The sequence below is a fragment of the Bombina bombina genome, chromosome 5 (genome assembly GCF_027579735.1).
Source record: "Bombina bombina isolate aBomBom1 chromosome 5, aBomBom1.pri, whole genome shotgun sequence".
NCBI lineage: Eukaryota > Metazoa > Chordata > Amphibia > Anura > Bombinatoridae > Bombina > Bombina bombina.
The window spans coordinates 1032780720-1032804275 of record NC_069503.1 but is presented as its reverse complement, the minus strand read 5'-3'; the positions used below and the strand labels follow the sequence as shown (position 1 = coordinate 1032804275).

The window sequence follows — 23556 nt, the reverse complement described above, 5'->3', positions numbered from 1 at the left end:
AAAAAAACGTATTCTTTTTGTCACTTGTTATTAAGAACATAGATGTAAGTAAAAAGAAAATAAGTTCTAATTACAAATTTTCTCTGACATCTGACAATACCAAATATATAAATGCTTCCTTAATTACATAGCTACCAATCAATGCCCTTAAAGGGATGGTAAAGTCAAAATTAAGATTCAGATAGAGCATGAATTTTAAATAAGTTACCAATTTACTTCTATTATTTATTATCTTCTTGTCATTGGCTCACCCATTGTGTTCAGCTAGCTTCCAGTTTTGTATTGTTGCTCCTTTAACAAAGGATACCTAGAGATTAAGATCATTTGGATAATAGAAATAAATTAGAAAGTTTTTTTCTAAAATAAGGCTTGTGCATTCATTTTGTTATGGATTTGTGACGAAAACATGGATATGCATTTTTTTTTTCATGAAACGAATACCCAAATGAATGCACTAACTAATTTAAATAAAACATACAAATACTGACGAAATTCATAAATATTAATTTCTTTCCTTTAAACTAGCTATAAAAGGTCAAATACTTATCTCTGATGCACTGGAGATCCATGCTAATCCCGACACTTTTTCACAGAGCACGGGCCATGAACATAGGTGACTTAGCGTGCCACCATGCTTAGCCTCCTATTAGCAAGACCTGGGTATCTGTGAAGCAGGGTTGAGGTTAGCGCAGCTCTCTAGATCAATAGAGGGCTTAAAAAAGTGATCTCATTCTATATGAATATCTATAAGAGGGTATTGCATAACTTTTCTCCAAACACAAGTTTATCGCTAATCATATCAAAGGAATTGGTTTAAAATACTCCATGAAGAAACTTTTGACTTTTAAAACTTTTGACCATTGAATTTCATTGTTAACATGCACCTAGATTACTAGTTTTGTGTTAGAGGCTTTGCGGTGCTAACGAGCAGCTTTCCCTCACCGCTCACTTTCCTACAGCGCTGGTATTACGAGTTTTTAGAAACCTGTCGTTAAAAGGTAAGAAGTGAGCGTTGAGCAAAATATTGCTCATTACCGCACTCCAATGCCAGCGCTGCTTAAGTCAGCGGTGAGCTGGTGTAACGTGCTCGTGCACGATTTTCCCATAGGAATCAACAGGGAGAGCTGGCTGAAAAAAGTCTAACGCCTGCAAAAAAGCAGCATAAAACTCAGTAACGCAGCCCCATTGATTCCTAAGGGGAAATAAAAGTTATGTCTACACCTAACACCCTAATATGAACCCCGAGTCTAAACACCACTAATCTTACACTTATTAACCCTTATCTGCTGCCCCCGACATCGCCGCCACCTACATTATATTTATTAACCCCTAATCTGCCACTTCGGACACCGCCACCACCTACATTATATTTATTAAACCCTAATCTGCTGTCCCAACATCGCCGACACCTACATTATATTTATCAACCCCTAACTGCCTTTCCCAATGTCGCTGACACCTACATTATATTTATTAACCCCTAATCTGCTGCCCCCAACATAGCTGACACCTACATTATATTTATTAACCCCTAATCTGCCTTCCCCAATGTCGCCGACACCTACATTATATTTATTAACTCCTAATCTGCCGCCCCCAACGTCGCCACCACTATATTAAAGTTTTTAACCCCTAAACCTAAGTCTTACCCTAAACCTAACACCCCCTAACTTAAATATAATTTAAATAAATCTAAATAAATATTCCTATCATTAACTAAATTATTCCTATTTAAAACTAAATACTTACCTATAAAATAAAGCTTAAGCTAGCTACAATATAACTAACAGTTACATTGTAGCTAGCTTAGGGTTTATTTTTATTTTACAGGCAAGTTTGTATTTAATTTAACTAGGTAGAATAGTTATTAAATTGTTATTAACTATTTAACAACTACCTAGCTAAAATAAATACAAAAGTACCTGTAAAATAAAACCTAACCTAAGTTACAATAACACCTAACACTACACTATAATTAAATACATTAACTAAATTAAATACAATTAAATAAATTAAATGCAATTTGCTAAATTAAATTAAATTAGCTAAAGTACAAAAAACAAACACTAAATTACAGAAAATAATAAACAAATTACAGATCTTTAAACAAATTACACCTAATCTAATAGCCCTATTAAAATAAAAGAAAGCCCCCCCAAAATAAAACAAACCCTAGCCTAAACTAAACTACCAATAGCCCTTAAAAGGGCCTTTTGGGGGGCATTGCCCCAAAGTAATCAGCTCTTTTACTTGTAAAAAAAAAATACAAACAACCCCACAACAGTAAAACCACCACCCACACAACGAACCCCCCAAATAAAATACTATCTAAAAAAACCTAAGCTCCCCATTGCCCTGAAAAGGGCATTTGGATGGGCATTGTCCTTAAAAGAGCAGTTAGCTCTTTTGCAGCCCAAAGTCCCTAACCTAAACATAAAACCCACCCAATACACCCTTAAAAAAAAACCTAACACTAACCCCCTGAAGATCGACTTACCGGGAGAAGTCTTCATCCAAGCCGGGCCGAAGTCCTCAACGAAGCCGGGAGAAGTCTTCATCCAAGCCGGGCAAAGTGGTTCTCCAGACGGGCAGAAGTCTTCATCCAGATGGCATCTTCTATCTTCATCCATCCGGTGCGGAGCGGGTCCATCTTCAAGACATCCGACGCGGAGCATCCTCTTCTGCCGACGGACTAACGACAAATGAAGGTACCTTTAAGTGATGTCATCCAAGATGGCATCCCTTAGATTCCGATTGGCAGATCACAAATAATCTGCGGACTTTAATTAGGCAGCACTTCATGTGTTCTGATCCCATGTAGGTTTTATTTGTTTGGTCCCTGGGTGCACTTCATCTGGATTTCCTTCTGCTGAATTGTTCCTGTTTTTTAACCACTCTCCTGCCTGATCTCTTTTGAAACTATTTAAGGAATTTGACCTTGTTGTATTTACTGGACTTGTTTTTTGGATATATTTTTTGTCTTGTTACTCTTTGGACTGATACCCATTGCAGAGGCTGGCCTGTCTCTGGACTGTGATTTATGTTTCCTGGCTGCTTCTTGTGGCTACATCTCGCTTCTGGGTCCTTCTGCCAAATATACTGTGAAATGTTATTCCTGTTTCATCCCTGATGCTGAGGTATCAAGTATTTGGCCAGGAATTGGTAAAACAGGGAATATATCCCCTTAGGTGTGATAGAGTAAGTCTCTGGAAACTGCTAAGTTTATGTGTGCAGTCATGCACCAAGGCCAAGATCATGCTTATGGCGATCAAGTCTTTGTTGAAATGCATACCTAAGAAAGTAGTGTTCACTTGCCTGGAGAACTATATAACAAAAGTTTCTCAAGAAAGCGTTTTGCAATGTTATACACTGTGCAAACATTGCTGGTATCTAGTGACATCCTGTGTATAACATTGTTTAAAGCATTCTTGCAAAATTGCTTCCATAAAGTTCTACCTCCATAGGTATGCTCTTCAACTCTTTTTAGTCAAATGGATTTTTTTTTAATGGTATGCTCTACCTGAATCATGAAATACATATTTGGAAATACATATTTGGAGAGTTATATCCCTTAAACATGTTATAATTTTGATCACTTTAATGAGAAAAAAATAGAAAAAAATTAAAAATAATTCCACCATACCATAAAATACATTAAAAGGACAGTCTACGTGGGTGTGTTTGGGCTATGATCGAATTCGGCCGCTAAACCAGAGGATCTGAATAGAAGATTGAAATCCACCTTGTAATCAAAACTTATTTTCACCATTCAGCCTAAATTTTCATTGTATAAATAATACAATGTTTTACTGGTCTTGGTGACATCTTTATCGTCTAATTCTCATTGCACATCCTCCAGGCTGGACCACTAAGGACTTGGGAGGCTCTTACAGAGAAAGGCCTCAGCACACACTCCAACCAGGAAACTGGGTGAAGAGAGAAAGTTTGTATATAATAAGACTTATTTTTATTCTTAGAACAAAGGAAGCAGACTGAGGCACATAATGTTTTTAATTTTCTCTTAAAATGGATATGCAAGATTGTTCTGTAACTGTTCGAGTTCTCCTGGAGGAGTTGGAAACAGAAATGTGTGAGAGATTTGCAAACCTTAGCCGATCGCTGAAGTCAGGCGATGTAATGGAAGCAGATTGCCTGATTGCACATACAGAGCCAGAAGAGCTACAAAATAGTACACCACTAAATAGTATTCAGACACCCCTTTCCTTAATTTCAGAAACACATAAGGATTCCCAGAGTAATCCAGGGAAATCACTGAACCCTGACTCTAATTTTTGCCTAGCCTCATTCTCATATATGAAGGGTGAAATGCTTAAAGAGAGGTCCCTAGATGAAGAAGAGCAAACCCCAGTTGTACAAGGACCCTCATTCATTGCTGCTATGGAGAGCTCCTGTAAGTATGGTCACGGAGGATAGGCGGGGGAGTGCGGCCGACTACTTAGCCAGAGGCTTGGTCCATGGTTGTCTGAAGATCCAACTTCTCTGGCAAATGAGATACGTCAATCTCAGAATAGCTGGTATACAACAAAGCTGCCGTTTGAGTCTCACCGTAGCAATGAGAAGTTGGGATGGCTGGATTCTTATAGTACTGTAGGTCCTTTGTATGGACATCAGTCACCTGTGTCAGCTCCCATCAGTTATTTACACCAGTAAAGTGGCTGTTTAGAACTATTCATTTTGCTTTAAGTCTGGAGTGGGCTAAATTGCATTTCTGTAAAGTGGGAGATCCATATTCTACCTAGTTAAAATAAATACAAACTTGCCTGTAAAATAAAAATAAATCCTAAGCTAGCTACAATGTAACTATTAGTTATATTGTAGCTAGCTTAGGGTTTATTTTACAGGTAAGTATTTATTTTTAAATAGTTATAATTTATTTAATTATAGGAATATTTATTTAGATTTATTTAAATTATATTTAAGTTAGGGGGTGTTAGGGTTAGGGTTAGACAGGTTTAGGGGTTAATAAATTGAATATAGTGGTGGCGGTGTAGGGGGTGGCAGATTAGGGGTTAATAAGTATAATGTAGGTGGCGGCGGTGTAGGGGGGCAGATTAGGGGTTAATAACTTTATGTAGGTGGCGGCGGTGGCGGGGCAGCAGATTAGGGGTTAATAAGTATAATGTAGGTGGCGGCAGTGTAGGGGGGCAGATTAGGGGTTAATAGCTTTATGTAGATGGCGGCGGTGTCGGGGCAGCAGATTAGGGGTTAAGAAGTATAATGTAGGTGGCGGCGGTGTAGGGGGCAAATTAGGGGTTAATAACTTTATGTAGGTGGCGGCGGTGTTGGGGCGGCAAATTAGGGGTTAATAAGTATAATGTATGTGGCGGCATTGTTGGGGCGGCAGATTAGGGGTTAGTAAGTATAATGTAGGTGCCGGCGGTGTAGGGGGCGGCAGATTAGTGGTTAAAGGGACAGTTTACTCAAAAATTTTCTCCCCTTTAATTTGTTCCCAATGATCCACTTTACCTGCTGGAGTGTATTAAATTGTTTACAAGTAGTTCCTTTACCCTTATATTGGCATTTGAAATTGTTAATTTACCATATGGTATCCCCACCTATTCTGAAAGTTTGTGGCCGCGCGTACCAGCTATAGATAAGCTTTGTAAACACAGCCAGCAGAAGAAATTACACTCCCAGTGTGATAAAGCAGAGATAAGGTAATACAATGTTGATTTTCCATTGTTCTCTCAAAGTATTGGTGATTGTTTTAAGGACAGATATAAGATAAAGAAGCAGGTATATGTGCACAATGTGATACAATAATGAGATCGGATTATACCTACAAGCTCAACCTATTTTATTAGGCTGTGGCTTCAAAACACAAAATCAGAGCTTTAATATACAGAAATAAACCTTAAAAAGCTAATTTTCATACATTTTTTACTCTGCAGTTGGTAAAAAAAGCAATTGTAAACACATTAAGGGAAAAACTATTTTACAGTATACTGTCCCTTTAATAAGTATAATGTAAGTGGTGGTGGTGTCGGGGCGGCAGATTAGAGGTTAATAAGTATAATGTAGGTGGCGGCAGTGTAGGGGGCGGCAGATTAGGGGTGATTAGACTTGGGGTACATGTTAGGGTGTTAGGTGTAACATTACCATAGGAATCAATGGGATATCGGCTAGCAGCGAACATGAGCTTTCGCTGCTTTCAGACTCCTATTGATTCCTATGGTATCCACCACCTCCAGGGCGGTGGATTGAAAACCAGATATGCTGGGCCGGAATAGTGGCGAGCGTACCTGTTAGGAATTTGTTAACTAGCAAAAGTAGTCAGATAGTGGCAAATTTGCATTTGGAACATCTGTAATGACGTAAGCATCGATCTGTGTCGGAATATGCCCAGCGGATCGTATGTTACATCACAAAATTCTACTTTTGCCGGTCTGTAGGGTTTGATAACTAAGGGGAATCAGGCTCACCACAAATACGCTGCAGAATTGCGGTTGACGGCTTGATAAGTAGATGCCTATTTGTTATTGATCTGCCTTATTGCTGACTTTATAAATTAAGACTGTGTATGACACTTTATATTCACAACCTAATGTCCTAAGTGTTCCTCTAAGAATATGTTGCGTCTGCTAGTGGTTTGTTAAGTTTTCTAATCAATCGTGTTCTTTTATTAGCTTTATTCAGTTCTATGACATATAACAGGGGAAAAATACTAGTTTTAATCTGGAAGGAAGGAATATTTAATCTTGCCGATTATTTGTTAACATGTACAGGTCAAAGAGTTTCCTTAGATTTATAAAAAGTTATGTTACTATAGGGAAAAAAATGTGTCACTATATTCTCTACACATTGGATCAGATAAGTGGCATTAAGATATAATAGTTTTCCTTCAACTATCTTTGCTACAATGTATAGGTTCGAGTACGATCGGGTGGATTGACACCCCCTGCTGGCGGCCTATTGGCCGTGAGTCTACAGGAGGTGGCGTTGCACCAGCAGCTCTTGTGAGCTGCTGGTGCAACGCTGAATACGGCGAGTGTATTGCTCGCCGTATTCAGCAAAGTCTGGCGGACCTGATCCGCATTGTCGGATCAGGTCCGACAGACTTTAATAAATATGCCCCTTTATCTTGAATTAGCATAACCAATGACACTCAAACTCCAAATTCATTATCATTGTGATTTGTACTGTAAGTGTTAAATGCTAAAACCTCAATACAAGACAATGATTAAAAAAAGGACAGTCTACTTGAAAATTGTTACTCTTTAAAAACATAGATAATCCCTTTATTACCCATTGCCTAGTTTTGCATAACCAACACAATTATAGTATTATACTGTTTTGCCTCTGTGATTACCTTGTATCTAAGCCTCTGCACACTACCCTCTTATCTCAGTGATTTTTACAAGCTTGCATTTTAGCCAATTAGTGCTGTCTCATGTGTAACTCCACAAAAGTGAGCACAATGTTATCTATATGGCACACATGAACTAACATAGTCTGGAGGTGAAAAGTTAATACAATTCACTGAGATTAGAGGTGGCCTGCTGGGGCTTAGAAACAGGCATACATTTAGAGGTTTAGAAGTTATAAAGTATATTAATATAACAATGTTGTCTGTTCAAAGCTGAAGAATGTGTAGTAAACGCATTATCAATCTTTTTAAACAATAAAAATTGTTAAGTAGTCTGTCCCTAAAATAGCTTGATTTTGTTTGTCACACAATTCTGCTAGTGATGTGATCAGAAAATCATTGGTTGCTAAACAGGTTAGAGTAATATTTGCTATGGTGTAAACCTCAATGATAATTTTATTTGTGGTAGAATTCACTATTTTTTAATTGTGACATGTTTCTTTTTCTTTTAACTTTATGGACGATTTCTATTTGCCACACACGTTTCTCATAAGGAAGGGCCGTAATCTAAGTATCCTTATATCTATGGTGATCTGTTGACATCATTATGCAGTCTGTGATGATATTATATGCAATAAGGATAAGTTCATGGAAAAAGTAACTTCCTCATCAGTATTGTTTCAGGAGGGAGGCTTTTGTAGGAACATGAAAATCCATATTTTATCCTACACATGCAGGTGATTGTCTTGAAAGATTTAAATACCTGCAATCCAAGTATTTGATTAGGATGATCTAGCCCCTATCTCTTACCAATTTGAAATTGGGGATAAGGGACCCTGCTTTTGAAAGAGGACAGATTCTGCTTTTAAATGATAAGTAGCTTGCCTCATGGTCAAATGGTTACCTGCCCCACTAGATGACTAGTCTCTTATGAAGGGAAGCTAATAAAAAAGTTTTGGTAAGAGGGATGGACGGTTCCAAAGACCCTGTCCCTATCCATTAGCATACTATAGGGCATGGGATCTTATGTTTATTTTAAAAACATAATTCAGGAGGATTCTATCAGCAATACTAATTTGTTTCTCAATTCCCTTTTTAAATTTCAAACATTCTAAGTAATGTGCTTCCAAGTAGCATGTCATGTTAATAGAATTGTGTTATATTTTCTTTTTCTTTTTGTTTTATAGACAACATACAGGAGGAAAAAGAAACACAAAAACGTGTATATATATATATATATATATATATATATATATATATATATATAAGATGCTCAAATACCAGAGTATTGCAGTATGCAGTGATACCTTTTTTATTGGACTAACATAATATTTCAAACACAAGCTTTTGAGAGTTTTCCTCCCTTCCTCAGGTCTGAAGCAATACTGATCAATCTGACATAGAAACATCCTACACACAACAGATGGAAGGGAGGGAGGGGGGTGAGAGGGATGAGAGGAGTGTCACAAATAGCAGAGGATGTGCTATTTATGACACCCCACTAACCCCTCTCACCCCCTCCCTCTCTCCCTTCCATCTGTTGTCCGTAGGGTGTTTCTATGTCAGATTGATCAGTATTGCTTCAGACCTGAGGAAGAGGGAAAACTCTTGAAAGCTTGTCTTTTAAATATTATGTTAGTCCAATAAAAAAGGTATCACTGCATACTGCAATACTCTGGTATTTGAGCATCTTATCTACTGGACTAATACAGCTAATACAATCTTCCCTATATATATATATATATAAAAATTCCAGTCCAGTTTAGACGCTTATATACTTTTTAGGACACAAAAACAGAACATAAATGATGTGAAGTAGAAAGAGAAGAAAAATGTGGCATAGTTAAAATTATATTTAAAAATTAATTTATAGGGATTATTTTTTCTGCTTGTGTTAGAAAAATAGTTCACTGTGAGCAAATAGAGGCATTTTCCCTGAATTTTATAAAAGTTAAGTGATGTTGTAATGTAAAAGCATTGTAAACAGTCTTCATCCAGGTGTGTTTATAGATACATGGAATTAGCCTAATTTTGAAACCCTGTAGTACATCATGTTATTTTTATTTAGGAAAAGTGAAAGTAGATTAGTTTGGTCCTGTTTTACAAAATGTATATCACTTTAATAATGTGATAGAGTAAATTTATTTGCATGGTAGGGCTTTTTTTGCTTGCTATTGCTTCACCTCTTTCAAAAATGAAATTGTACTAGTTTTATCATAGATATTAAAAACCAGTCTAGAAATGGACAATTACTGAAAAGTTCACTGATTACTTTCTCACTGAAGTGTATATCTGAGAAAATGATTTAGAATACAGATTATGGGGCCTATCTATCAAGCTCCGAATGGAGATTGAGGCCACGTGTTTCTGGCGAACCTGCAGGATCGCCAGAAACACCAGTTATAAAGCAGCGGTCTAAAGACCGCTGCTCGATAACCCTGTCCGCCTGCTCTGATGAGGCGGGCAGGAATCACCGTTATTCAACTCGATCGAATACGATCGGGTTTATTGACACCCCCTGCTGGCGGCCGATTGGCCGCGAGTCTGCAGGGGGCGGCGTTGCACCAACAGCTCTTGTGAGCTGCTGGTGCAATGCTGAATATGGAGAGCGTATTACTCTCCGCATTCAGCAATGTCTGTCGGACCTGATCCGCACTGTCGGATCAGGTCCGACAGACATTTGTTAAATAGGCCTCTATGAGTGGAGTGCAAATGTTTGCATGTGAGCGTTAAGGGGTTTATCATGAGTGCTTGCTCACATCGGGATTATCACTCATATTCTGAGTTAAAAGTAAATACGATCGCTTGAGCACAATCGTGATTTACTCTAGAATCATTACTGTGACTTCAGATCTCTGGTTAACTGTTTTGCAAAACTAAACATTTGCACAAACCACATCAAAAATATATTACAAACTATGGTTACACTCACAGTAAAACTAGCTAATATTTAAATACAAAAATTGGACAAAGAAGGTATAAAGGTTCAAAGATATATGAGCTCAGGTGTTAGAAAAAAAAAGCCAGCCAAAGGGTCATAAAACTAACCTATGTTACAACACATATTTTGTATTTTATATTAACAAGAAATATTTTAACGTAGTATAGTAAAACTTTATAAATATACATTACCATCTTTTTATTGTATTAATCGTACCGCATCATGCCCTTGTCTCCTACTTACAGACAGCCCATGACCCAGTCACTGAAAATTACGTAAACAGCTAGCCAATAGTTGTAATTATTATAAATGCTCTATGAATATTCAACTAGTCAAAGCTCGTTCCCGTTCACATGCGCAATAGGGGGCATTTTAGATCGCAATGAAAGGGGATAAGGAATCGAGAGGTCTGTGCAAGATTATCCTCGCATTGAATGCTCGTATGTTTAGGGAGATTCATTTTAATTACTTTATACAGATCCTGCTGTCAGCTCCTAACGCTACTGCACTACAATGCAGTCTCTACCGCGCTACTCATCATCACGTGACTGCATAATACTCATACTAAAAGATGATCCTGAGAAGAGAATGAAAGGGTTAAAAATGGCGGTGCTACAGAGTGCTATATGTAAAGCCATCCATGAATGGCTTCGCATAATGAGCAAAATGGAAGGAGTGTAATTTTGAAACAAAATTTAACTGAATTTTGAATATTTTAATTAAAATATAAACAATAACATTAAATTATTATTAAACATAATGTTTTTATAAAGTTGTTTAAATTATTGAATTTTATTTCTAAGGTTTTATGTCTCTTTAACATAGACATACATACACATACATGTCTAGAGGTCTAGAGATGTGTGTGTATGTATGTGTATATATATAATGCAGATATTAAAATAACAAGAGTATTGCATTGAGCAATGATACTTTATATTGGACTAACTATACATTTATAAGATGACAAGCTTTCGGAAGAATGTCTTTGTTTTTCAAGTCTGAAGCAATACTGACCAATTTGCTCATATTTCAGATTATATCTTAAAACATAGGATGGCGAGAAAGACAGAAAGTGTTACAGAGGTCTGAATGCAGGGGGAGGAGGGGGTGTTGTAAAATCATGATGGGGGTTTAGGAGACAGAGGCAGATAGTGTCAGCAAAGGATAATAGCTGGGAAATATATGGTTATACACAAAACATATACTGACATAAAGTTATATATCAACATAGAATCAATATGTATAAAGATGTGAAATTATGTATACAGGGGAATATAGGATAGTCAAAAAAGGAGAAAGGAAAGAAAGAAAAGGGGAATAATAATAATGACAAAAGTGTGGACTTAGGCTTACCTGCGTACCTATGCATTGAGAGGGTGGAATATAGTAGTGATAGTAGTAGTAGTAATAGTAGTAGTAATAATAGTAGTAGTAATTGACTACAGTATATGAAAGTAAATTACAAAAAGTTTTGATAATGGGTTAAGAAAACAGAGTCCACATTTAGTCCAGAATTTAGCAAATTGAAGTGCATTATCATGTTAATTTTGAAGGTTTTTCTTTCCATGGTGTTTTTTAAGCTGCCTCTGAGAATCTTGATATTGAGGTTTTGGATGGAGTGGTCACGTTGGGTGAAATGGGGACCAACAGGGGTACAGTATTTTGTTTCACAGTGGTTTTTGATTGAGTATCTGTGTAAGTTCATCCGAAGGTGCAGTTATTGGCTTGTTTCTCCAGTATAACTTCCCACTTCACATGCAGTGCAATGTATCATGTATACCACATTTGCAGATATAGATGAATATGCCCCTTTAATGTTATATTAATGTTATATGATTTACTCTTATGATTAGCTGTACTGCTTTCACAAATGTGTTGGCTCCATTATTATTATTATTATTATCGGTTATTTGTAGAGCGCCAACAGATTCCGCAGCGCTAATTCTGAGTGTTCTTTTTATCAAGTGGTAGCTTTCTGTGGACCAATTTCTGTTTTAGGTTGGGTGGTTGTCTGAGTGCCAGGATAGGGGGTTCTGGAAATATTTCTTTTTAAATGTGGGATCCTCTAAGAGTAGTGGCTGTAAGTCTTCTATGATTTTTCGTATTCCTTCTATAGTAGGATTATATTTGACTACTAGTGGGATACGCAATATGTTTTTCTTCTCCCTGTATTGTAGCAAGTGTTCACATGGGGTATTAAGGGCAGAGTTCATTTGTTTGTTTATAACCCTTGTTTTGTAACCCTTTTCTCTGAATGACTGGGACAGTGTGATGAGTTGTTTGTCACGGTCCTTGGTGTCTGAGCAAATTCTGTGATATCTGGTGGCCTGACTGTAGATTATGGATTTTTTAATGTGATTGGGGTGGGAGCTGGAACTGCGGAGGTAGCTGCATCTATCTGTTGGTTTCCTGTATACAGATGACTGCAATTTTCCATTTGTGATGGATATGACACAGTCTCTAGAAAAGTCCATTTTAAACTTGATTTATGCATGAAATAGATTAAATTATTTATGAAAATGTTCTAGGTTTTTTTCTCCTTCTGGCCATATGATGAAAATATCATCTATGTAGCGAAAGTATTTGAAGGGTTGGTGAGGGTGAGTAGCTAGGAATCTCTGTTCTAAGTCAGCCATGAAGAGGTTTGCATACTGTGGTGCCATTTTGGTACCCATGGATGTTCCCATGGTTTGTAAATAGATGGAGTTATTGAAGATGAAATAATTATGGGTAAGTATAAATGCTGTAAGTTTACTGACTGTAGAAGCACTATATGTCTGGTTAGAGCTGTCTGAGGAAAGAAAGTTTAAGTAGGCATCAATACCATCTTTATGTGGAATATTGCTGTACAGGGATTCCACATCCATTATCACAAGTATAGTATCCTCTGACAATTCTGTTATCTGTTATATCAGGCTCACCGGAAACAGAAGTTATGGACTGCTGCTCCAAAACCTGTCCGCCTGGACAGAAATCGACAGAAATCAACCTGATCGAATACGATCGTTTTGATTGACACCCCCTGCTAGCGCAAATTTGCAGGGGGCGGTATTGCACCAGCAGTTCACAAGAACTGCTGGTGCAATTGTAAATGCCAAGAGCATATGCTGTCGGCATTTATCGATGTGCTATATCGGATCATGTCCACTCTCGCACCATCATAAATAGGCCCCGTTATCTTTATTTTAAAAATTAGGAATCTAAGTTTATGAGCGGGCCCATTTTTGGTTTAGCATCTGAGTTGCTCTTGCTGATTGGTGGCTGCACATATATACCTATTGTCATTGGTTCACCCAATGTGTTCAGCTAACTTTCTGTAGTGTGATGCTGATCCTTTAACAAAGAATACCAAAATAATGAAGAAAATCTGCTAATTGAAGTAAATTGAAAAGTTATTTAAAATTGTATTCTCTATCTGAATCATGAAAGAAACATTATGAGGCCCATTTATCAAGCTCCGTACGGAGCTTGAAGGGCCATGTTTCTGGTGAGTCTAAAGACCGCTGTCTGCCTGCTCTGATGAGGCGGACAGGAATCGCTGTAATTCAACCCGATCGAATATGATCGGGTTAATTGACACCTCTCTACTGGCGGCCGATTGGCCGCGAGTCAGCAGGGGGCAGCGTTGCACCAGCAGCTCTTGTGAGCTGCTGGTGCAATGCTGAATACAGAGAGCGTATTGCTCTCTGCATTCAGCGAGGTCTTGCGGACCTGATCCGCACAGTCGGATCAGGTCCGCAAGACCTTTCATAATTCGGCCTCTTTGGGTTTCATATCTTTTTAACTTCAGCTTTTTTGCACACATTGGGTTTGCGTGTAATTCACATGGTATCCAAATTGCACAAAAAATCTCTGTTAGTGCACAAGCGTGAGTGATATTTACCGCTCCACTCGTAATTTGGCCCAAATTTCTGAGCATAGTAAATTAAAGCACTTATATTCTTTGTTAGCAGTTGTGATTCCTTTGCCAGCTTTACAAAATACACTAGTTTGTTTTTGTGTTACTATAATGCTATATGCATTAAATACATTTTCTGTTTCATGCCATATAGTTTTAAACTGCACTGTCTTATTACTGTTTTTAAACTGAGTGTGTTAAAAAAAAATGTGCTTACAGGAAATGTTTTTGTACATATGCATATTTCTAGTTGAACTCTAAGTATTTCATAATTGTATATATTGATATAATTTACATTAAATATGTTATTTTTTACAGCTGTTCCAAGAACAAGTGCAACTCAGTGTAGTTCTGTTCCAGAACCACGTTTTGGAAAAAGAATTGGAAACGAGTTTGCTGTTGGTTCAGTGGTCGTATTTGAATGCAACCCAGGATATATTCTCCATGGCTCTATAGCAATTAGATGTGATACAGTGCCGAATGCCTTGGCTCAGTGGAATGACACTCTACCAACATGTGTTGGTAAGTAATTAAAACCTAGCTAATTAATGTTCATGTGAACTATAAATGAAGGTGTGATAGAAATGTAGCTCTAATACATGAAATGGAAAATCCTAACACTAAATCAGATTAAAGCATTTAAAATGTAACAAGCATTATCCCACTAGGGGTCTGTCTGAAATTATGCAGCTCTCTGTATGAGTCACATTGACCTCTGGTGAGAGACAACATGATGTAGAATTGATAGATGAACCTTTCTGGCTTTTAACAATTTTTACTTTGATCCATAATTCTTGACATGCTGCCCAACATAATAATTCAGAGGCTCATATGGGGGAATTCGTGTAGTTTGATTCCAAAAACAGATAAGTCAAATTTATTCATTGATATTAGGATAAACATTTTATTTCTACATTTATTTCTGTACATTTTTTTTTTTTTTTGCAAAGATTTATTTATGTGTTTGTCACAGTACATATACCACACATTGAACCATACAGAAAACATCAACATTATTTTAAGTATATTATTGTGATTAAATTCCTATATTGACTGTAAGGTGCCTGAGCTAATGTGTGTACATCATATGTGACAATTTAAAGTAGCAATAAGAATACTCATTGTGTATTGCATTGCTATATGGAGCCAGTACACACAGCAATCAGCCCATCTAATTTGCTTGATACCATGAAGAGTACTAGAGCAATGCATTATTCTTTATTAGTTCAATGTAAAAAAATAGTAAAAACACATTTTCCAACACGGAAACACTACATAGCACATTACCTTTATTTAAAAAAAAATCCTTAACAATCATTAATATTTATACATTTTTACTTATTATTGTTTTGAAACCACAATTACAAGGGTGTCAAAAATGACCAATTTTCAGTCTCTCATATCAAAATTAACTTAAAACCCTACCATGCCTCTGAAAACTCTTGTTAGGACTTTGCGCCGCACAATAAAATGTTGTGTCTGTTGTGTCTCAAAATAAAATGTACACCTCTCAGTTTTTAATATTTTTTTGATAGTTTCACCTTTTTTTTCTTATCTTTTGTTTTCATTAGGACAACCTTAAAAACTATGCATATTAAGCATTTAGTAAGATCTTACACTGTTGAGCAACTAATTCAGTACATGCTTGGGGGCCAATATATCATAGCATACGCTGTCGGCATTTATCATTAGACTGCTTGGGAACTGCATGTGCAATGCCGTCCCCTGAAGATTGGCCGCTAGCAGGGGGTTTCAATCAACCCAATCGTATTTGTTCGGGTTGATTTCTATCTGCTGCCTCAGAGCAGGTGGACAAGTTATGGCTCACGCGGAAGGCTCACACGGAAAAAGTAGCATCAAGCTCCATTCGGAGCGTGATCATTCGGCCCCTTTGTCTCCTGTCTAATCTGTAAATAGAGACACAAATTACTCATGTTCAGAACCATCACAGAGCCAAAATAACATTCTTTTTTGAGCAACCTACTCATGTTGTAAACAAACTGATAAAGAGTTGGAGATGTTGTTTGGGCATTGACAAATGAAAAGCTTGAAATTGTGTGAACATTGCCATAAATTCTACAAAACATATTTACCAAACTAGTATGCCACTGAAAAAGCTCGCTGCAATATTGCAACTCATAATTGTGGAATTTATAAAGATTTTCACCCTTTATAATATTTGTCAGTTGTGAGATCAGCTTCATTATAATCAATGGACCTACATCTCTCCCTTAATGGGACATTACACACTAAATACATTTTATGCACCTTCCTCTTTTTATGGGTGCTGCCATTTTGGAACCTATGTTTCAGTGCAGGTATTTGAAGGTCTTTTGCTGCACTTGTACAAACACATCAGCACTGAATTCAGTGAAAGCTAGATTTCAAGATGGCGGCACCCATGACTTTCTAATTCACTCTCATGATTTTTTTATTCATTTCTTTTGCATTGTGTTTTTTATTATTCAATTTTTGATTGTGTAATTTTACTAGGATTAATGATCCTTTAATGCCCCTTTAAGTGCTCACTTCCCAATTCATAAAAAGTGCTACCCTGTCGAGGTTCCCGGCATCACAAAAACACCTTTAAAACAATTACTAAACAAACTAATAAAAAAAAAAAAATCACTCTTTAAAACAGTCTACTCTAACATATGCAATATTGAAAACTTAAAGGGACATTATACACTAGATTTTTCTTTGCAGAAATATTTTGTAGATGATCCATTTATATAGCCTATACAGCTTTTTTTGGGGAAAAAATATAGTTTTGCTTATTTTTAAATAATATTGCGCTGATTTTCAGACTCCTAACCAGGAGAATACTGATGTATACCTAATCCAGCTTGCTCCTGTTTTTGTAAAGAAAAATATGAAAAGGCAAGAGGCACATAAAGAGCATTTTAAGTAAGTGCTCTATATGTGCCTCTTGCCTTTTCATATTTTTCAATATATATTTTTTGGCAAAGAGCACCCCCCACTCTCTAATAGATATGAAACATTCCATTAATTGCTAATAAGTGGGTTCATTTAAATATTTTCCCTTTATTTTTTTCTAACTCAAATAATTGTTTAAATAGAGCTAAACTGGGAGCTTCTAAGTAAGTTTTTAAAAATAAAGAAAAATAAAAGGGAAACAACCATGTTGGCTTTTAAATAACGAGAAATGACCACAAGACAAGATACTTCACAAGGGAAAAAGAGCAATTGAGGTAGATTTAACAAACAGCAGATGCTGCTTTCTAAGCCCATCATTTCTGGCACACCAGAAATCTAAGTTAAGAAGTAACGGTCGTAAGACCGCTGCTCCTTAATTTGTCTGCCACCTTTTAGGTCCGATATGATTGGGATGATTGACACCCCCTGTTATCAAGCGATTGGCAGCCGGTGAGCAGGGGGCGGCATTGCGCAAGCATTTCAATAGAAATGCTTGCGCGATGATAAAGTCTGACAGCGATGTCGTGCAATTTAGCAAAGTCAGGCAGACATGATTCACTACCATGAATCATGTCCGCCCGGCACTTGGTAAATTGACCCCATTATGTACATGTATTCACATGCTCGAGCAAGGTTTTGATGAACCCCCCCCCCCCATCATACCTCTAGAACCCCCTGGAATGGCCACAACCAGACCCTTGTTTGTGTCTGCAAGGTTTCTAAATTTTCATACTCTCCAATAACACTGTTTTATCCTAATAAAACAACATACCAATATTTACAATTATGAACATTTAAAAAACCCATTTTGCGAACATATTTCCTAAGTGATAAGGTTGAAATCATTGCTTGTTTTCATTGCTTGTGATTCTCGCTTGCAGTGTGAGGTATCATGTACTGGGGAACTTAACACAACTGTAAAAATGTTATTGCAGGAATACCCACTAACATAATTCTAGAAAAGATAGGTGAAGGGTACCACTATATATTTTTAACATGATCTCACTTAATAACGAGGCCCCTCTCTAATATAAAAAGAGTTTATGAATCTAGCTCATGGAATAGATAAAAACTAACAAGTTCACAGATGGATCTGACAGTGAAATATAGTAAGATACAATTCATTTGAACAATAAGAGATTATACTTACAAAAGGTTACCAGGAAACAGTATATCATCAAACAAAGTGCAGTATGTCTGCTGCTCACAGCAAGTTGCTTACACCTACATGTGATGTTACTATGTGGAAATCCTTCACAAACAATGTCAGTAAGAATCAATAGGACTGTGCCAATTCCTGTATACCACCTTAATGTGTTCTTCAATATTGTATTGCACAAATAAAGTGTATCTTACTCTGCTTCACTATCTGACTCTTCCATGCACACTTAATATTGTTTTTTTTTTAATAGACATTCTTATTTTGTCAAGTGGTCTCTTTTCAATAAGAATTATTTTTTGATTAATATAAAACATAATTTAGTAGAACAAAAATCTAGACATGTTTTTGTTCCTGACAATACATTTTGTCCATTGTCGCTTTATTTTACTGTTAGTAAAAATCTTACAGGCCCATTTATCAAAGGGCTTGCGGACCTAATCCGACACTGCGGATCAGGTCCGCAAGACCTCGCTAAATGCGGAGAGCAATACGCTCTCCGCATTTAACATTGCACCAGCAGCTCACAAGAGCTGCTGGTGCAACACCGCCCCCTGCTGACCCGCTGCTTCATAAGTTGTGTTTCTGGCGAGTCTGAAGACTCGCCAGAAACACGGCCCTTCAAGCTTTACAGAGCTTGATAAATGGGCCTGTTAAAGTCTAACTGTGAGAAATGCAATAGATGAGAATAACCAGTTATTCATTGTGTTCTTTAAGCTATTTTGAAATGCTGTAACAAATATCTTTATGGAATAGAAAATATAAGAATGTCAATGCAACCATGAAGGTTAAGCACTGCATTTTATAGTATGGTACATCACTTAACCTATACCTATACCCTTAAATGTGAGGTCTTTGAATTCTTGACCAGAAAAATCAAGAGTTAAATCCCCAATACAAATGTGTATGTGTATATATATATGTATATATATATATATATATATATATATATATATGTACAGTATATAAACATATAAATAAATAAAGATAGATATATATATGTGGCATACAGTACATATATGTTAAAATATATATTCTCATTTTTAAATGTAAAAAATATTTAATTATGTTCAAGCCAAAGAGACAACTAAAGTAAAGAAGACGACTGTGGGCTCGATTGATGAAAGGGTGGGTGGATGAGGTTCGCTATCACTCAAGCCTGAAATGACAGGACTCCGATTCTGTTTTTACAGCTTTATAAATGGAGCCCATTGTTTTCCTGGTTGCATTTAAACTCTTTAAATGCATTTTGATCTGATTGTTTTAAAGTTACCATTTGTTATTTATTCCCTTCATAGCAGATATATTGAATTATTCAGGAGCTGCACAATCTGTAGTTCTGTAAGTAATTTTGCAGCTGTTTTTTTATTATAATTCTTAATCATAAACACCAAACTTACAGCAAATAGAATTTTCACACTACTGTTGCAGTGTTCATTCTTAAAACAGAAAAATATATGATGTTAGTACATAAAGTATACATTTTTTGAAGGGTTCAATAAGTGACATGCAACACTGTGCGCAATCCATGTAGTGCATGTTTCTCTGATCTATAGATATTTGTAATACAGATTGTTTCTATACAGATAATCAGGATTGCATGCAAAGATAATCTTTGATAAGAAATACTATTTGTTATAAAATATGTGTTTTTCAGCACATTCTATATGATTAAAGCATTGCATCTTTATTCCGTTTCTCATCCAACATTGTGCATTATAGATACTAAAAGATATTGGGTTCTATTTATGAAGCTGTGGTTGCAGCTTTGGGGTAAATTTCAGTACAAACTTGCTAATAGTTAAGAAGCAGTGGTCACCAGACTTCTGTTTCCTAACCTATACACTACCTCTTAACTGGTGGATTAAAATCACCCCAGACTAGTCCTACTGGGGTGATTGAAAGCTAATGATTAAGCATGATTGGCCCAACGACAGCAAAGGGAAAGCAGTCAATTGTGCAATATTAAATGTGGGCAGCAGGAGCAAACTTTGCCTGGCATTTGATAAAAGTAGCCCACTGACTCTACAGTTACTATTGCATAAGCAGTTACTTTTGCAGCTGCTCTTGTCAATCATCCTGATTAAACCTGACCAGGATGACTTACTCCAGTAGGCTGTTATTGTATAATATCTAATACTTTGAGAGTGGCAAACTTAAACCCAAAATAATTTCCCTGATACTCAGAACAATGTGTGTTACAACTGCAAAATTAATGAGTAAGTGCTAAAGAAGCTAAAGCCACTATAAATGACAAATCAGTTTAAGATTATATAAATTTGATGCAATAAATTCAGTTTAATAAAATATACAATATAGAATCCTGCACATTACCAAAACACAGTGCGCACTGTAAAAAAACCCGTTAAGACCAAAGATGGAACAGTTTTAAGTAAAAAAAATGTCACGTGACCTAAAAATAGTTAATCATAAATCTTGTTTGTGGCTTCAAATATTTAAAGTTATTATGAATTTCCTTGGTATAGTAGCGATATTTAAATGAGATAAGAGCATCAGTGATAGAGTTAATGTTCACCCAACTACTCGCACTTGATCTGACATATAGCTGCATGTGGTTTAGTGCAGCCAAATGAAAAGTAGATAATTATTCATTAAGCACCTTTCTCCAAAGTAACTGCTTAGCTGGTTGAACTCTGTCTCGGTTTATATGGATGTTTTCTCTGCTGTCAGGACCTTGGGTGTGTGTTCTCGGAAGTGGCTCACTTTGGTCGTCAGGTGTATCGGCTTTCCACACCAGTGATCGTGGTAGCCTCCTATTCCAGCCTTGCTCTGTGTCAGTCTTGCAGATTACTGCAAACAAGTAGCAAACTCTGCTCTCCTATTACAGCTGTCCTCCATGTGATTGTAATAGATTGCTGCAGGTCTGCACCAATCAGTGCTCTCAGTTGTTACTGCACCATCCGTTGCCTCACAGATCTACTACTATAAATCTGTATATTGGTATACCAATGATGAAATGGCTTATAGTTATTGCTGTGATATAAAAAAAAAATGATAGTCTATAAAAGGACTCCAAGGTGCAACTCCACAATGGCTTTTCTATGTATGCCGTTCTGTCGCTCGACATGGCCAAAGGGTAGGGTGACCATTATGTTTACAATGTAGCCCAAATGTGTCAATCCCAGAGGTGTGCAGATACTAAGTAAGCTGATGGGCTTTTATGGAGACCCCTTGCTCCTTGTCTGTTTTTCAAAAAAAATATACTAAGAAAACTAAGACAAATTTATAATAGAAGTAAATTATACAGTTGTTTAAAATTGTATACTATCTGAATGATAAAAGAAGAAAAATAATCAGATATTAAGCTAAACTTATAAAAAAAAAAATACAAAATTTAAAACAAGCTTTTAAAAATGACTTATAGCTTCAGCAAGTGGGCTGAACAGGGATATCCCTTGCTTAAAATTATTACTGATAATTTTAGTTCTTAGTTCTATAAATAACAAGTCAGTAAATAAAGAGCATGCAGCCTAAATAGTGCTAAATATAGCCATAGACTCATATAAATTAGACAAGTTGGTTATAAATATGTATTTTTATGGATAGCTAACTTGCTTTACCTGTTCTTACAATTCAACTGATTTTCTGACAATTGCTTTTGTGACTCAGTTGGAAAAGGTGACTGAACAACTGACTTGCCTCTAAACAAAGACCAACTTGACTAAAAATCATCTGACTTTAAATAAGTCACATGGATGAGTTTTATATACACCAACATGTAAACTTTAGAAGCAGAAGCTAGATTAAAAAAGAGTGTGGAAATTAAACTGTTTATTTATATAAAAATATGTTTAATTTAAGTCAATGAATAAAGCATGAGAAGAAAAGAAAATATATTTATTAAATTATATTAAAAGACTAGGCAAGTTCACAAAAACATGTTAGAGGCAATTATCCATAATCCAATGCATTTCTCGCCTCAAGCAGTTAATCTGGAATGATTATTAATGTATACTGGCTGACATGTATCATTTTTAATAGTGTGCAGTGATGCTAATAGGTGATACATGTGCAATTAACCTATTATGCTCCAAGACCATAGAAATACATATGTATTTTTTTAATTTTTTTAAAGGGATTTAAACAGATACAATAATGGTATAGTGGGCATATATATTTGCTGTGTTATGGATGTTGCTCACTTTAGATTTGTATTAAAAGACTAGGCACGTTCGCAAAAACAAATTACAATTTTCCACAGTCCAACGCATTTCATGCCTGACGCAGTTAGTCAGGAATGGTTATTTATGTATGCTGGCTGACATGTCTCATGTTGATCCCATTTAATAATGTGTAGTGATGCTAATACGTGATATAAGTGCAGTTAACCTGTTGTGCTCCAAAACCATAGATATGTGTTTTATAAAAAAATGTTTTTATAGATTCAACCCCCTCAGGACAAACATATCTTTCCTGAATGCGAACGTCAACAAAGGGCCAAATGTGACCACTTAGATCATGTGACTCAAAAGGTGCTGATTGGCTCCTGGTGTACTACTGGTGTTACTAGGCACACTCCTCAGTCAGATACAGCAGCATTTACTTAAGAAGGGGAGCAAAATGCCGTAATAGGTAGGACATCCCTTGCCATCCAAAAGGCGTTTAAGCCCAGTGCTTTTAGGACAGCATTGAATGTCCTAACTTTGTTAAGGGTTAATTGATTAACCAGGTAGCGTTTGTATCTGTTTTATTACATTCAGCTAGATTACGAGTTTTGCGTTATGAGTGAAAAAGATTCATAACAATGCTTTTTCACTACCGCTGGTATTACGAGTCTTGCAGGTATATCTGTAACGCACACTTTTTTGGCCGTCACGCAACGTAACTACTGCAGATTTCAAAAAGTAATTTTTCAATAGGACTTCCACAGCACTGGTATTACGAGTTTGCCTGTCCGGCCAAAAAGTGAGTGGTACAGCCCATAACTAGAAGATCCGTACCGTAAACTGAAAGTCAGTAGTTATGGCTTTTATGTTACAAAGCCGTAACATAAAACTCATGACTAAAGTGCTAAAAAGTACACTAACACCCATAAACTACCTATTAACCTCTAAACCGAGGCCCTACCGCATCACAAACACTAAAATTAAATTATTAACCCCTAATCTGCTGCTCCGGACATCGCCACCACTATAATAAACATATTAACCCCTAAACCGCCCTACTCCCGCATTACAAACACTAGTTAAATATTATTAACCCCTATTCTGCTGTCCCTAACATTGTCGCAACCTACATTACTGTTATTAACCTCTAATCTGCTTCCCCAA

The 23556-nt window shown here is 36.5% G+C and overlaps 1 protein-coding gene across 1 annotated transcript in view; it reads left to right on the top strand.

Moving 5' to 3' along the window:
- The window catches only part of CSMD3 (CUB and Sushi multiple domains 3), a 1747434-nt gene that overhangs the window by 1260235 nt on the left and 463643 nt on the right, over positions 1–23556 (top strand). The window contains 1 exon segment of the mRNA XM_053715303.1: positions 14488–14691. Within this exon segment, the coding sequence (XP_053571278.1) occupies positions 14488–14691 (204 nt within the window).